We start from the raw sequence: 13,782 nt of genomic DNA, 5'->3' as shown, positions 1-13,782 counted from the left end.
TGCCTCGCGAAGCCGCGGAGAACTACAATTCCCAGCGTTCATCGCTGTGGGGCAGGGTTGAGTCGGAACCACAAAATCAGGCCTGGAAACTACAACTCCCAGGGCGTTCCGGAGCAGGTCAGCTGGACTACGGAAAGCGACTGGCGGAGGCCGGCAATAAGAAACTCTGGGTTCTGGGTGCAAAAACCCAGGGTTAGGAGCCTCAGGCATGCTGCGTCCCAAGGCTTTGACCCAGGTGCTAAGCCAGGCCAACACTGGAGGTGTTCAGAGCACCCTGTGAGTGCGGACCGAGAAGCCGGGTGACGAGTACTGGCGTGGGGCAGCGCGCGACTCTCCGAGGGAGGGCTGGGGAAGGCTCTTTGGGAAGGGAGGAGGTGGCAGAGGGGGTAGCAACTAGGTGAATCTGACGGAGAGCCCCTTTTGAAAAGGAAACCGACGTGCTAGGTGCTCTGGGCACGTCCCAGGACACACTCAGTCCCAGTGGCGGGAATTGGGATGGGTACGGAGGAGTTTGACTCCCTCTTGAGCACGTTGATATCCCTCCTGATTCTTCATCAGGCTGCTGAATAACGAAGGATCTCTGTTGGCCTACTCCGGCTATGGGGATACAGACGCCCGGGTCACCGCGGCCATCGCCAGTAACATCTGGGCGGCCTACGACCGGAACGGAAACCAAGCGTTTAATGAAGACAATCTCAAATTCATCCTCATGGACTGCATGGTATGAAGAAGGGATCCATTCTTCTGATCCTAAGGGGATCCCAAAGGGCAACCTGGACCCCATCCTGGATGGTTGGAGGGCCAGGGAAAGGATGTTTGGAAGATAGTACTAAGAGTTGGTCTGCAGCAGCATTTATGTTAGGCAGGACCCTATGCATTGCTGAGAAAGGAGTCCTGGAACCGAGGTCTGGCTGGGGTTCTGGTTTTAGCATTGGTGAAACGTTGGGTAAGTGACTTAATCTCTTTGAGCTTTCTGACCACTCCTCCAAGGTGAAAACAATAATCCCCTCCACCACACCATGCATACAGGGTTATTGTGATCAAAGGAGAGGGTGAATATAAACTGTAAAGCGATATGCAGACACAAAGTGTTGTCATCTGAGATTAACAGAACCCAGAAGCGTGGCAGTCTCTAGACCCTGCCGTCCATTCACTTTACAGAGAAAGGTCATGAAGTCCAGAAAAGGGAAGTGGCCATTAGACTGTGAACTTCTTGGAAACAGAAACTGGCTCATACATCTTTATATCTGTCCAGTCAACATATTTTTAGGTCCCTGCAGTGTTCCCAGGGCTAGGGGAAAAGTAGGAAAGAGGACAGACAAAAACTGCCACCCTAATGAAGCTTACAGTCTTACGTATGAACTTATTGTAAAATAAGTTCATGAGTATGTTTTGTAACATATCTATGTACGTTTAAAAAGTAGTATGTTAGGTATTGAAAATGCTAGGGGAGAACTTCCCTGGTGATCCCATGGTTGGGACTCGGTGCTTTCACTGCAGGGGCCCCCAGGTTTGACCCCTGGTCAGGGAACAAAGATCCTGCAAGCCATGTGGTGTTACCAAAAAAATAAAATAATGTACAAATTAGAAGAAAATGCTATCGAGAAAAAGCAAGGAAGTAAGATAGAGAGGATGTGTGTATCAGGGACAACGTCGCTGAAAAGGTGACATCTCATCAAAGATCCATCTAAAGGCGGCTGGTAGGCCGTCTGGGTTAAGAACATTTCTGATAGAACAGCAAATGCAAAGGCCCTGCGGCAGAATGATGCCTGGTCAGGGATAACAGGGTTGACGTGGCCAGAGTAGCATGAGAATGGGAGAGGTTAGTAGGTGATGCCAGAGAGGCAGAGGGCACGACACCTGGTTCCAAGCACATGGTGCATACTTGGTGAACATTTGCTGAACCAAATTGGGAAGGCCCCAAGAGCAAATTCTCTGGGAAGGATTTCCACTGCACCTCAGCCACCTACCTCTTCCTCACTCCCTCCTTAACCACAGATGCCAGTTCAACTGATGATGCCTAGGGTCCCTAGCCTAGAGCTGGTGCCATAAGGGCAATAGCTTTCAGATGTCTTGACCACAACCCAGCCATACGAAATATAGTTTCAGTCGGAGTCTAGTAAAATAAAAGCTTTATGAAATAGTACTTCCTTTGCTGGATGCAATACACTTTATTTCTCTTTTAATGCTGATCAACCTTCTTAATTGATCTGGGGCTAGTTAGCCCTGGCGCAAACCTACAGTTTGAAAAATATGATGTTGGGAAACAAGGAGAACTATAAGTTGGGTTGTGTTCTCCCCTTACAGTGTCACTGGGGGTGAAACCATAATAATAACATCACCCATCTGGACAGCCCTTTGTAGACCCCGGACTCCTTCCTGTGTGTTAGCATCCTCAGCAACGGGAGTGAACTAGGGATTACAGAAAGAGAAACAAAGCTTCTGGGAGATGGAGTTTTCTCGGGTAACTTGGTTAGTGGGTGACTGTGCTGAGGCTAGAATGGGCTCAGGACTTCAGGTTCAGGGCTGTGGCTAAAGTCCCCCAGCAGAAGCTCCTGCCCTGCCTGGGGCATGAAAGGAAGATACAGGCCATCTCAAGAGATGCCCCTGGGGAAAGAAGGGGCGAAGGGTGCAAGCAGATATCACATCCCTTGATATCACCCCCACCAGGAGGGCCGTGTAGCCATCACGAGAGTGGCCAACCTTCTACTGTGCATGTATGCCAAGGAGACCGTTGGCTTCGGAATGCTCAAGGCCAAGGTGTGTATGTGCCCATTCCTGTACACCCCTGGGCTCAGCCTTCATGCTCCATCACTGTATCCGCTCCCATCCCCACCATCTTCCCAGAGTCTTTCTCATGTCACCCAGTCAACGTCTAGGGTGGGCTCACAGCCAGCAGCTAGGGGCTGGGAGCTCAGCGGTAGGAGTAGACCTGAATTTAAGATGCCTCGAGTGGCAGGCCTTCTCTTCCCTTTCCCACAGGCCCAGGCCTTGGTGCAGTATTTGGAGGAGCCTCTCACCCAAGTAGCAGCATCATAATGGGCGTCGGTGGAGCCTGGGATTCAGAAGAGTGAGATGACCATGTGGTGGGGCACGGCTCCCCGGGGAAACCTTCCTGGACTGTCACAGGGGGTTGGAGTGGGGGGACTTTGTTCTTCCCACGAATAAACGTCAACTGCTGTCGCATGTCTTGGCTGTTTGCTTGGATGGGGGGAATCAGAGGAGTGAGGAAGGAGCTGGGATTGTGTATCACGCGCTTTGCGTTCAGCTAGGATGCTTCCCACACCACTGTGACCCCCAGGCACCACACGGTTTCTGGCAGAGGTGCCTAGACTCCTTTGGCCGGGGCGGTGCTGTGACTTCACCAGGCCCCTGCCACTCAGAGAAGAATCTTGCCCACCTGCTTGGCAAAACCTTGGGAGTGAGCCGAGGGGAACAATGGGCTGGTGGGGGTCACGTTGGACAAAGAACAGGCTGTGGGAGTTTAGTGTCCCTCAGTACCAACTTTGGGGGGCCCCTGTTCTACTCGGGATTGGGAGTGTGCCCCCTAGTGGCCTACAAGGGCCACCCCTTCCCTCTTCTCTGGGCATTCACAAGCTTACGCACACCCCTCTCCAGATCAGGAAGTCCTTTGCACACAGGAAGTATCTGCCCTGAAGCTTCAGGTCCTGGGGAAAGAATAGAAACAATTAAGAAGTCCTGGCCCAACAGTCAGACCTGTCCCTGGACCTGGCTGTTTCTGCCCCAGCTCCCCCCGCTATGCAGTGTCCTTAGAGCAAGGCTGGATCTTTCCCAGTGCTGTAGGAAGGGACTCATCCCAGGGGAGCTGGTAGGTTGCAAGTCCCAGCTCCACCCAGGTTGAGAAACTGCCCATCCCAGGTCCTGGGCTGTCAGGGAGGGGTAGAAGTTGCTGCATCCAAGATGCCTCTCCCACAGCTCTGCCCTGCAGTGGGGTGACCCCAGGCCCTCCCCCGACAGCCCTTCCTCTGGTCCCCCCAGTTACCGCTCCTACTAGGCTCCAAGGAATAGCAGAAAGCTGTGTAGTTTCTTGCTCCCTGAGGGACTATTTCTCACTCACTAGTGGCTGAGCCCCCTCAGCCACAGGTCCCAGGAGCCTAGCAATGCACACTCAGTCCGCAGCTGGCTCTCCGAAGGTCCTGTCCCTGTCCTAGCTGCCCCCATTGTCACTCCCTTGAGCCTGCTCACCGCTTGCAAGAGCCCAGGCTGAGAGCAGACACCCAACCTGTCTAACCTGTCTGACGTCATCATCTCTCCACCCACCTGGGCTCCAGGTCTCCAGCCGCTCACTCTTCCTGTTCTCAGCTTCCTTCCTCTCAGATTCCTTACAGCTCTGCCACCTGCCAGAACTGAGCCTCCCTTGGCCCTGGCTAACCTAAAGTCGGCCCTCGATCCCTCTCACTGCAGAAGTCTTACTCTCAATGAGAGGAAGGGCAGATCCAGGTGTCTTGAGAGCTGAGGGTTGAGGGCTTTGAGCCAACGTGTAGACCCATCACTTCTGCCCTCGAAGACACTTGTGCCCTCCATGCGGCGCCAAGATGGGGAACAGAGCCGAGGAAGATTATAACTTCGTCTTCAAGGGTGAGTCGGGGGTCCATAAAGAAAGAGGAATACCTGAGAGAGACCCAGGAAGAGAACAACAGAGCCAGAGGGCCCCTTCCTGTTTTTGAATCAATTAGCAGGATCCCCCTCCTAGGGCTCATCATTCCTTCAGATCAGAAAGTAAGCTTAAGGAGTGGGGCGGGGGTGGGATCTGTTTACAGGAGCAAAAGTCCTGGAGCTGCCAGAATGCTCTGCGGAAGTAAACAATGCTGATCACTCCTTAATGGTGCAAGTCGGGCTCTTCTGCCCCACTCCTAACGGAAGCCCCGGTCCCTAGGAAGAGTTAGCCACTGCGGCACAAGAGATGGAGGTGAGACTTCAGAGGGGATTCCCTCCTGAGAAGGAGGGACAAGCCGACTTAAGAGGAAGAAAGTCACCTTTCCGGGCAGCTGTACAGGAAAGGAGAGATAGGAAGATCTATACCATCCAGGGCTGGAGGAAGACACAGGGAAGATATTATGAATTGGGACCAGGGTCTAATAGAATCTGGAGAACTCCCAGCACCGTAGCCTTGTCAGTCTGTCCCTTGGCAGACCCCGTGGGCTCAAATACCAGGAACTGGGTTTAACTAGGCTATCCCTGGAAGTTTGCACGTATCTTTCCAGCTCCTTTATCTCGCCCCTGTGTTTAGCCAGTCTTGTGTTCCCTACCCCCACCTCCACACCTCCTTCAGGGCAGGGTGGACTGGCATCACTGTGATTCCCTGTCCAGCCACTCCACCCTCCCAGCCTCAGCCCCACCCTCCCTTGAGCTGGGACTCTCAGGAGACCAGGGCTTGGGAAACCTGTACTCCCAGCATTTTTCCCAGGAAGGGAGACAGGGTAAGGGGTCACAGTAGCCTGGGGCGGTTCAGATCTCAGCCCCGCCGCTTAGGAGTTATTGCAATTTAGGCTCACTAGAAGCAGACCCGGAGAAGTTTGGAGTATGAGATGTTTATCGTGGCTCAACAGCAGTGAAAGGAAGAGGAAGGACACAGGATCGGGCAGAGAGAGAAGTCACACTGCAAGGCAGGAACACAAAGCCTCGACCGTGGGCGAGCAGCTCTGGGCTTTCCCTCTCCTTGCTTGCCCACTGGGTGCGGCTGCCCAGGAGAGGCATGAGCCCGGGCTGAAGGAGCAACAGCTGAAGGCTGGGTGCTGCCTGCACTCCCTGCAGCGGGGGGCAAGGCCTCCCTGGAAGGCTCATGTGGGCAGCACAGCTCACGTTTACCACACTGGCTGCGTTATCCTGTGCAAGTCACTGAACGCCCACCCCATGTAAACATGGGGTGATCCTAATAGTGGTACTTGCCTTTCGGCATTGTTGTGAGGATTAAGTGAGTTCAGACGTTCAGGAGGGCACCAGGCATACTGGAGGGGCTCAATAAACGTTAACCATTAGTATCTCCATTTTTCAGAGGAGGATGAGACACAGAACAAATAGTTTTCAAAAGGTCGCACAGTCAGTATTCAGAGGCCTGGCTCAGAGTCCACCTCGTGGGAGGGATGAGATGGGGATGAGGTTCCCAACAGCAGAAACACATACAGACACACACTCATGTTCATAAATCCTCTTACCTACACACATCCATACAGCTCCCAGCTCTTCCCTATCCTACACAAATAAGGAATTTTTGAAGTTGGAGTGAGCCTTTGTAGATTTTATAAACAGGGAAACTGGGACCCAGAAAAGATGAGCCACTTGTTCAGGGTCACAGAGTTAGTCAGAGGCTGAGTGGGGACCAGGGCCCAGATTACGCAGTGCCCAGTCCTGGGGCACCAGCCCGCCTTTCCAGAACCACCCTGGGTAGCTCCAGGCCAGTGGATTACGGGTTATATTTAACATCAACCCCTACACTTTAATGCCAGCCCCTAGCTCACTCACAGTGGGTAAGACTGGGCCCTGGATCCTGCCCTTCAACCCAAAGGCTCTTCGTGGCCCCTCTGGTGTATCCTTGTCCATGAAAACCTAAAGGTAAAAGCACCAGCCTACCAACAACAATGGGCTTCCCAGGTGGCTCAGTGGGTAAAGAATCCACTTGCAATGTAGGAGACACAGGAGACCCAGGTTCGATCCTTAGGTCAGGAAGACTCCCTGGAGGAGGGCATGGCTACCCACTCTAGTGTTCTTGCCTGGAGAATCGCATGGACAGAGGAGCCTGGCAAGGTACAGTCTATGGGGTCACAAAAATTCGAACACGACTGAGTGACTAACACTTTCACTTTTCCCCAGCAACAATAATGACAGCGACAGTCTTGCATACTCACTGTATCCTGGGCAATATCTTGTTTACTTCTTGCAACAACTCACAGATAAAATTGTCATTCCCATTTTTTTCATAAGAAAGAGAATAACAAGTTGCTGAAGCCATGCATAACTGGTCCCACCTCCAGTTCCATGGTCTTAAGCATACAAGACTGCCCCTTCCTGAGGATAACAGGATCCTAATTTCTTGCACACACACCCCCATACCTTTCCCCCACCCACAGGTGTGTCAGCTGCCAAACTTTCTCCTCACCCATATTGCTATTCCCACCTCTGCTCCCCTCGCAAACACACACAAACTGCCCGCTTCTCCTTCCAGCTTGTATACATAGAAAAACACACCTGTTCTCATATCCTCTCGCCCAGAAATGTGCACCCCACCCCTCAGAGACCCCCTACCCTCCCTGTTACCTCACAACCCTTGAACGCCACTATCCACAAACAGTCCATAGACATCACTCCCTCACCAAATCCATGAGCTGATTCTGCCATCGTGTTGCAACAGGCCAGGCCAAGAACCCTCGAAGCCCCTCAGCCCGTTTCAGACTCTCATGCCTTCTGCTCTAGGGTGGGTGCATCACGTAGAGTTGGAGACCCTTGTCTCTGCTAGGCTTCCTGTGGCGCTAGTGGTAAAGAACCCGCCTGCCAGTGCAGGAGACTTGAGAGACGCAGGTTAGATCCCTGGATCGGGAAGATCCCCTGGAGCAGGACACAGCAACCCACTCCAATGTTCTTGCCGGGAGAATCCAATGAACAGAGGAGCCTGGCGGTCTACAGCCCATAGGGTGGCAAAGAGTGGGACGTGACTGAGCGTGCGTGAATGGCTTTGCCAGGAGTCCTGGCTTCCTCCTCAGTTTTCTGAGCTACTCCTCTTTTCTGATGGGCAGACCCTCCAAGTTCAGTCCTTATCTCTCCACTCCTTCAGTGGTGCTGATCGGCGAGTCAGGAGTGGGGAAGACCAACCTGCTGTCCCGATTCACTCGCAATGAGTTCAGCCACGACAGCCGCACCACCATCGGGGTTGAGTTCTCCACCCGCACTGTCATGCTGGGCACCGCCGCTATCAAGGCTCAGATCTGGGACACGGCTGGCCTGGAGCGGTACCGAGCCATCACGTCGGCGTGAGCCCCGGGCTGGGGGTGTACTGGGGTGCTGGGGTGCTGGGGAAGTCAGGGTGTACCGTTGGAGGAGGCGTGGAGGAGGAGGAGGCGAGGAAACTCAGCAGGGAGTTCCCTGAATGGGACCGTGTGGCCACCATGGCTCGGGGGAGAAGACATGAGTACTCTGAGCTACGAACAATCTGAGACAGGAAGCAATGATACTGACTGCTGGCGCCCAAAACAGGGGTCATCACCACCACTTACTTGTCTTTACTATGTGCCAGGGAAGGTACAAGACACTTTACACTGGGCATTTTATGTAATCCTCCAAATACCACAGGAATAAGGTGCTATCATGAATTCCTCTTTAGATAAGAAGTTTGTGTTTCAAGCAGGTGAAATTGGGGTGCAGCTGTGATGGGAACATATTTTAGGATCGAGAGCACTCCCCCCCTCACTTCTGCAATGCTTTGTACTTGACAACCTTCACTATTTAACTGCAAGGTGAAAGGCTAGACTCCATAACCACACTTTACAAAACTCAGAGGACACAGAGGAACATAAGCCTCTTGATACTGGACACAGAGGGTCTCCCAGTCAGTGTCAGGCCAAAGATGGGGTGTGGGTGTGGGTGTGGGTGGTGGGGGGGTTGCAGGAAGCAGAAGTCGGGGGCTTTGTGGCTTTATTTATGTATATTCATCCCTCTTGGACTGGTCACTTGACTCTTGCAAGCCTCAGTACAAAGGGAATAATTATATACCACCAGTCTGGCTTCCCTGGTGGCTTAAGAGGGTAAAGCGTCCACCTGCAATGCGGGAGACCTGGCTTCAATCCCTGAGTCGGGAAGATCCCCTGGAGAAGGAAATGGCAACCCACTCCAGTACTCTTGCCTGGAAAATCCCATGGACGGAGGAGCCTGGGAGGCTGCAGTCCATGGGGTCACAAGGAGTCGGACACGACTGAGTGACTCCACTTTCACTTTCTTTCTTTCGGTCTGAAAAAGCGCTATCAAACTTCCAAGAGTGAGACTGGATGCTTAGTAAGGGTGCCTCAGATCAGGGATATTCAACTAGTTCTAGAAAGACGGCCATGAGACAGAAGCGCTGGGGGTCAAGGTGCTATGTGAGGGAGATTTTGGGTGTTGGGCATCCAGGAAGCTAGTTTAACCAGAGCCCTGGTATACATCCGTGGATAGCTGGGGCTAACATCAGAACAAAGACCAGGGGTTAGGAGGGAGGAGGGAGCCTGTGGTTTTGGAGAAGGGAGGTGAGTCTTCAGAGACCGAGACCAGTATCCTTGGAGGGCGTTCAGCATCAGACACAGGAGGTCCGGGCTGCCCTGTGTGCTTTGGGTCTCTGGACTGTACCCTTCATATTTCCCTGTCTCTGGTGCTCTTCTCTGGCTTTTGGCCTAAGAGCTCTGCTCTGAGGTTGGGCTTGATGGCCCTGACCTTGCCTCTGTCCACCCCACTAACCCCCTACCCAGGTACTATCGTGGTGCTGTGGGGGCCCTCCTGGTGTTTGACCTGACCAAGCACCAGACTTATGCCGTGGTGGAGCGCTGGCTGAAGGAGCTCTACGACCATGCCGAGGCCACGATCGTCGTCATGCTCGTCGGTAACAAAAGTGACCTCAGCCAGTCCCGGGAGGTGCCCACTGAGGAAGCCCGCATGTTTGCTGGTGAGAGCCCACCACAACCCAGCCGGACCCCTCCGGCTGCTCTGCCAATGCTCAGCCCTGACTCCCACTGTAGGGCTCTGGCCTGGACTTCCTCTCCAGGGTCCCCCTACCTCCATTCTGTCTGCCTCAGAATCTCCTCGCCTTTCCCCTCAGTGACCCTGTGTCCCTCGGTATATCCCACCCCACTTGCCCTGTCTTTATGGGCAGTTATTCATAGCTGGTTTCAAGGCAGCCCACGTCGCCATGCTCAGAGATCCCAAGTGTGGCAGATGAGCTTTCTTTGTCTCCTGTCACACTTTGCCCAGGAGCCTTCTGGGTTTTTGAGGCAGCAGGATACAGGGGTTAAGGGTGGAGGCTGTGGGGTCCCACGGCCTAGCCCACGTCTCTTGGTGAGTGACTAGATGTGGGACACAATGCAAGTTCTTTGTTGGTTCTCTCTGTTTCTGGGCTACAGTTTCCTCTTCTAAAAGAGAGGAATAGTATTCCGACCTACCTTCCAGCTTGTTTGTAGGTTTAAATGAGCCACACATGCCAAGGGTTTAGTGCATGGCAAACATACATGGTAAAACGTGAAGTAAATATTATTGACCCTTCACAACTAACGGTGTGCTTCCTCTCTGTCAGAAAACAATGGGCTGCTCTTCTTGGAGACCTCGGCCCTGGATTCCACCAATGTCGAGCTGGCCTTTGAGACTGTCCTCAGAGGTAGAGCCCCTGCCTCCATTTGACAGGCACTGCCATCCCACCCTTGAGGCTTCTGTGGGCCGCGGGAGGAACGCAGGCACCCAGCCCTCGCCCGCCCCAGCTGATTCCTCATCCCCTCTGTGGGCCTCCCCAGCCTCCTCAGAGTCTCCCTCATACACCCCTACCCCTGTCAGCTGGAGCTTAGGGAAAGAACCAGAAGGCCACACTCCCAGGGAGCTGAGTCTTAGTCCCACTCCACCCACGTAAGTAGATGGGACCCAGGCGCCCAAACTCCTCTTCCTTCCAGCAAAACCCCCAGTGTTCAGAGAGGGGCACGCAGAGTGTGTATGGGGAGGGTGGGCTCCTAATCTTCGTCTGCCCTGATCACCGCCCTCTGCCTTCACAGAGATCTTCGCTAAGGTGTCCAAGCAGAGGCAGAACAACGCCCGGACCAATGCCATCACCCTGGGCAGTGGCCCGGCTGGGCAGGAGCTGGGTCCTGGGGAGAAGAGGGCCTGTTGCATCGGCCTCTGACCTGCCCCCACTGCGTTCCGGTGCCCCCCAGCCCTGCCAAGCTCCAGGAGCTTTCTCTGCCCTGTTGGTCCAGATGTCAGAGGGGCCAGTCCCCGTCCACAGCCCTGCAGAGCTCTAGGGTCTTCATGTGCCCCTCCCTGCCCCCAGATCTCTATTATTGGTACCCTCCTTACAGGCTACGGCCCTCCAATAAAGCTGTGTTTTATATCAAGCCTGACCATCCTGCTGCCTCCCCTTCATCTCTGGGCCCTCCTCTGAGTCCTTCCCCTTCCCCTCCCCTCATCCCCCCCTACCGTATCCACTGCCCCCCAGGGCCAGCTGTCTCTGGAGTCTTGTGGTCTGGGGACAGTGCCAAGGGGGTGGGAGGTGCCCGCCCTTCCCTCTGCCAACCCCCAGGGCAGGTGGAAGAGGGAGCACAGCATGGCAGAGAGGGGGTATCTGGAAGAAGAGACAAAGGAAACCATCAGCGGGTACCATCTGGTGCCCTGGGCCCTGGTGCCAAGAGCTGAGGTCACTCCAATGCCAGGGGTGAGGGGAGGAGGCAGGGGGATGTTTAAGAAAAGGGGAGTCAGGGCTAACCCAGGCTGTGTGCTGCGGAAGGGATTTTAAGCCTGGGAGGTGGAAGGCCTAAGTCTTCCATCCAGGTTTCTACTTGACCCTGAAGAGAAGATGTGGTGTGTAGGGATGGATTGAATCTGGTGCGGATTGACGGGAGGGTTGAGCTCTCAGCTGGGCCCTTTCTCTGTCAAGTCCAGAAGCTGGCTTTCCAAGCAAGGTCTAGGTGGCCCTGCCTCGCCTTCCCCTGTTCTGCAAGGTACGGTTGAATGAGGTCTCCTGGTGCCCCAAGGAACAGAAGGAGGTAAAAGGAGAGAAAAGAGGGGTTGAGTACTTGGAGACCCAAGTAGGAAGCTGTGGAGACCAGACAGATAGGAGCCATCCACTTCATGCAAGGTAAGCAAGGTCACCCAGAATGACACTAGAGAAAACCCCACTCACCCTAACGTGGTTCCGACCAACATGCCAAGAAAGAAGCCTGAGCCTTAAGTAATAATACTTTTAATAAAATTAAGTTCTTAATAGCACATTTAATACATTAACCCTCCCCCTTCTTGGTTTCTCTGCATTTTGTGCAACATCACTTTGACTTGATTATTCATGGGTCCGTTCTGTTTCCCGCCTTTATTTTGCTTTTGAAATGGTTTTCCTGGTGGATTTGTAACGTGTCTTCACTAGATGCCTCAAATTAAGTCTGACCACAATCCTACTCTACTTTCTACAGTGGAGAGACCATTCCCCTGCCCCAGGGCTGTCTCCCCCCACCCACCCTACCCCACCCGCACCCTCGAGTAGGGAAGAGGAAGCCCTCCCCACCCCAGACGCTACCTTCCCAAACTAGCGGGGTTCTTAGGACAAAAAGAGCAGGGGAAAAGTCTGTCCCTGGGTGGGGTGAGAAGAGTAAATTGGGGAGGAGATATGTTTGGGGTCTAGGGCCAGGGAGGGGCATGACAGAGTCATTAGTGTCATGGAACTTCTTGCCAAGAGTCAAGAGGCCTCTACACCCCCTTGGACAGGAGCGAGGGTGGGGGGACCAACCTGATTACAAGCTGGGGTTGGTAGAAGGCAAGTGCTTAAAAATTAAGTTGATCTCTCACAAGCAAAAGCCAAGCTCCCCAACTTTCTGTGGAGAGGGTCAGGGTACAGCAGATGACCTCTACCTGAACTCTTACAGATGGCAGTGAACTCCAACAGATGGTTAGGGTTGGGGAGTCCCTGCTGCACCCCCTGACTCTGTACCCTTGGGGGCCAGTTCTCCCAGGCCTTCAAGGACAGCATCTCCATTCCACCCCAGTGGGTGGCAAGTCCTTGGTATCTAAGAGATAATAAAGCACTCCTGCAAATTTGTAAAGCACAGTTCAGCTTTAAAGGAGACTGATTGTGGAGATCATTCTTTCACCTGCTGCCATGGAGGTCAGAAGCTAAGCAGTAGGAAAAAGAATGGGGGACAGATACCCTCCAGTCCCCTTGAAGCTCTGAGAAAGAAAGAAGTGTGTGCGTGTGTGTCTGTTGGTGGAATGACCTACCAGGCTCTTGAATTAATCAGAGGTAGAGTGGATTGCAGTTATACTTCAGGAAGGACTTCCTCAGTTAGACCTGGGAGAAGTTGTCTCTGGAGGGTTGAAGCTGGGCAGTCTTCCTCCTCTCAGAGAGCCCCAAGAGGACAAGTTTGGAGTAAGGGCTGCCCAAAGACAGGGAGCCAACCATGCTCTCCCACCTCAGCTGTCCCTAACCCAGCCCTCCTCTGGTTGAAATGATCAGTGTTCATGCTTTCAAAGACCCTGGGAGCTGAGCCCCTCATCTATTTGTCCTATAATTTAAAAATCCAAGGATTCTTAGAATCAACCCCAGCAGACTGGAAGGAAGCTCCCAACCATAACTAGCAACCTGCTCCACCCTGATATCTGAAGATGGGGGGGGGGGGCGCTCAGGGTGGACTCAGCCACTTCCCTCCTCTATTTTCCTTTTCATTATGACTTTTATACATTCTACTGGACCCAGGGGCCCTCAATGCTACTAAACTTTAAGCTATCTGAATATCGTCTACTAAGTAACTAGTAATTCTTTCTCTTTGTCTCTAGGATTATATGAAATAAATTTGAATTATTATTATTATTAATTATTATTATTATTTTGTAGTATTCTTTTCTTTTAAACCCCTCGGTTTTTCTTCTCTCTCATTTTTGGTTAAAAAAAAAACAAAAAACTATTTCTCTTAAATCTCACACCTCTCTGAGGGTTCCCATAGGCCTGCTAGGCCTCAGTTCTGGACTTCCCCACCTTACTTGCCCCTGGGACCGGACAGGGGAAGGGGGGGGACACCCCAGGATCCTCAGTCCTACTGCTTCTTCCTTTCTCCTTAATCC

The 13,782-nt window shown here is 53.0% G+C and overlaps 2 protein-coding genes across 3 annotated transcripts; both read left to right on the top strand.

The window, feature by feature from the left end:
• Positions 1-131: 131 nt before the first annotated feature.
• LAMTOR2 (late endosomal/lysosomal adaptor, MAPK and MTOR activator 2) lies at positions 132-3,161 on the top strand. Of its 2 annotated transcripts, XM_068965881.1 has the most exons (4): positions 132-276; positions 559-721; positions 2,671-2,760; positions 2,983-3,161. In XM_068965881.1, the coding sequence occupies exons 1-4, from the start codon at positions 209-211 to the stop codon at positions 3,037-3,039; spliced, it is 378 nt and encodes a 125-aa protein (XP_068821982.1). In that variant the 5' UTR covers positions 132-208; the 3' UTR covers positions 3,040-3,161. The 2 variants fall into 2 exon arrangements, with proteins under 2 accessions (XP_068821982.1, XP_068821983.1); XM_068965882.1 differs by lacking the exon at positions 2,671-2,760.
• A 1,395-nt stretch (positions 3,162-4,556) lies between these two features.
• RAB25 (RAB25, member RAS oncogene family) lies at positions 4,557-10,861 on the top strand. Its single transcript, XM_068965999.1, has 5 exons — positions 4,557-4,599; positions 7,790-7,985; positions 9,450-9,643; positions 10,268-10,348; positions 10,734-10,861. Exons 1-5 carry the CDS (start codon positions 4,557-4,559, stop codon positions 10,859-10,861), a joined length of 642 nt encoding a protein of 213 aa, XP_068822100.1.
• The last annotated feature ends 2,921 nt before the right edge of the window (positions 10,862-13,782 follow it).

Source organism: Capricornis sumatraensis, chromosome 2 (genome assembly GCF_032405125.1).
Source record: "Capricornis sumatraensis isolate serow.1 chromosome 2, serow.2, whole genome shotgun sequence".
In the NCBI taxonomy this organism is placed as follows: domain Eukaryota; kingdom Metazoa; phylum Chordata; class Mammalia; order Artiodactyla; family Bovidae; genus Capricornis; species Capricornis sumatraensis.
Note: the sequence above shows the minus strand (reverse complement) of the source record. Positions and strands in the feature narration are given on the sequence as shown.

What these genes read in the sequence shown, in the direction of transcription:
- LAMTOR2 (XM_068965881.1), top strand. Translation starts at nt 209, where the DNA reads ATGCTGCGTCCCAAGGCTTTGACCCAGGTGCTAAGCCAGGCCAACACT. An exon ending in GGAGGTGTTCAGAGCACCCT is followed by an intron (nt 277 to 558) that starts GTGAGTGCGGAC and finishes ATTCTTCATCAG; the next exon opens with GCTGCTGAATAACGAAGGAT. An exon ending in TCATCCTCATGGACTGCATG is followed by an intron (nt 722 to 2,670) that starts GTATGAAGAAGG and finishes CACCCCCACCAG; the next exon opens with GAGGGCCGTGTAGCCATCAC.
- RAB25 (XM_068965999.1), top strand. Translation starts at nt 4,557, where the DNA reads ATGGGGAACAGAGCCGAGGAAGATTATAACTTCGTCTTCAAGG. An exon ending in TACCGAGCCATCACGTCGGC is followed by an intron (nt 7,986 to 9,449) that starts GTGAGCCCCGGG and finishes CCCCCTACCCAG; the next exon opens with GTACTATCGTGGTGCTGTGG. An exon ending in GGAAGCCCGCATGTTTGCTG is followed by an intron (nt 9,644 to 10,267) that starts GTGAGAGCCCAC and finishes CCTCTCTGTCAG; the next exon opens with AAAACAATGGGCTGCTCTTC.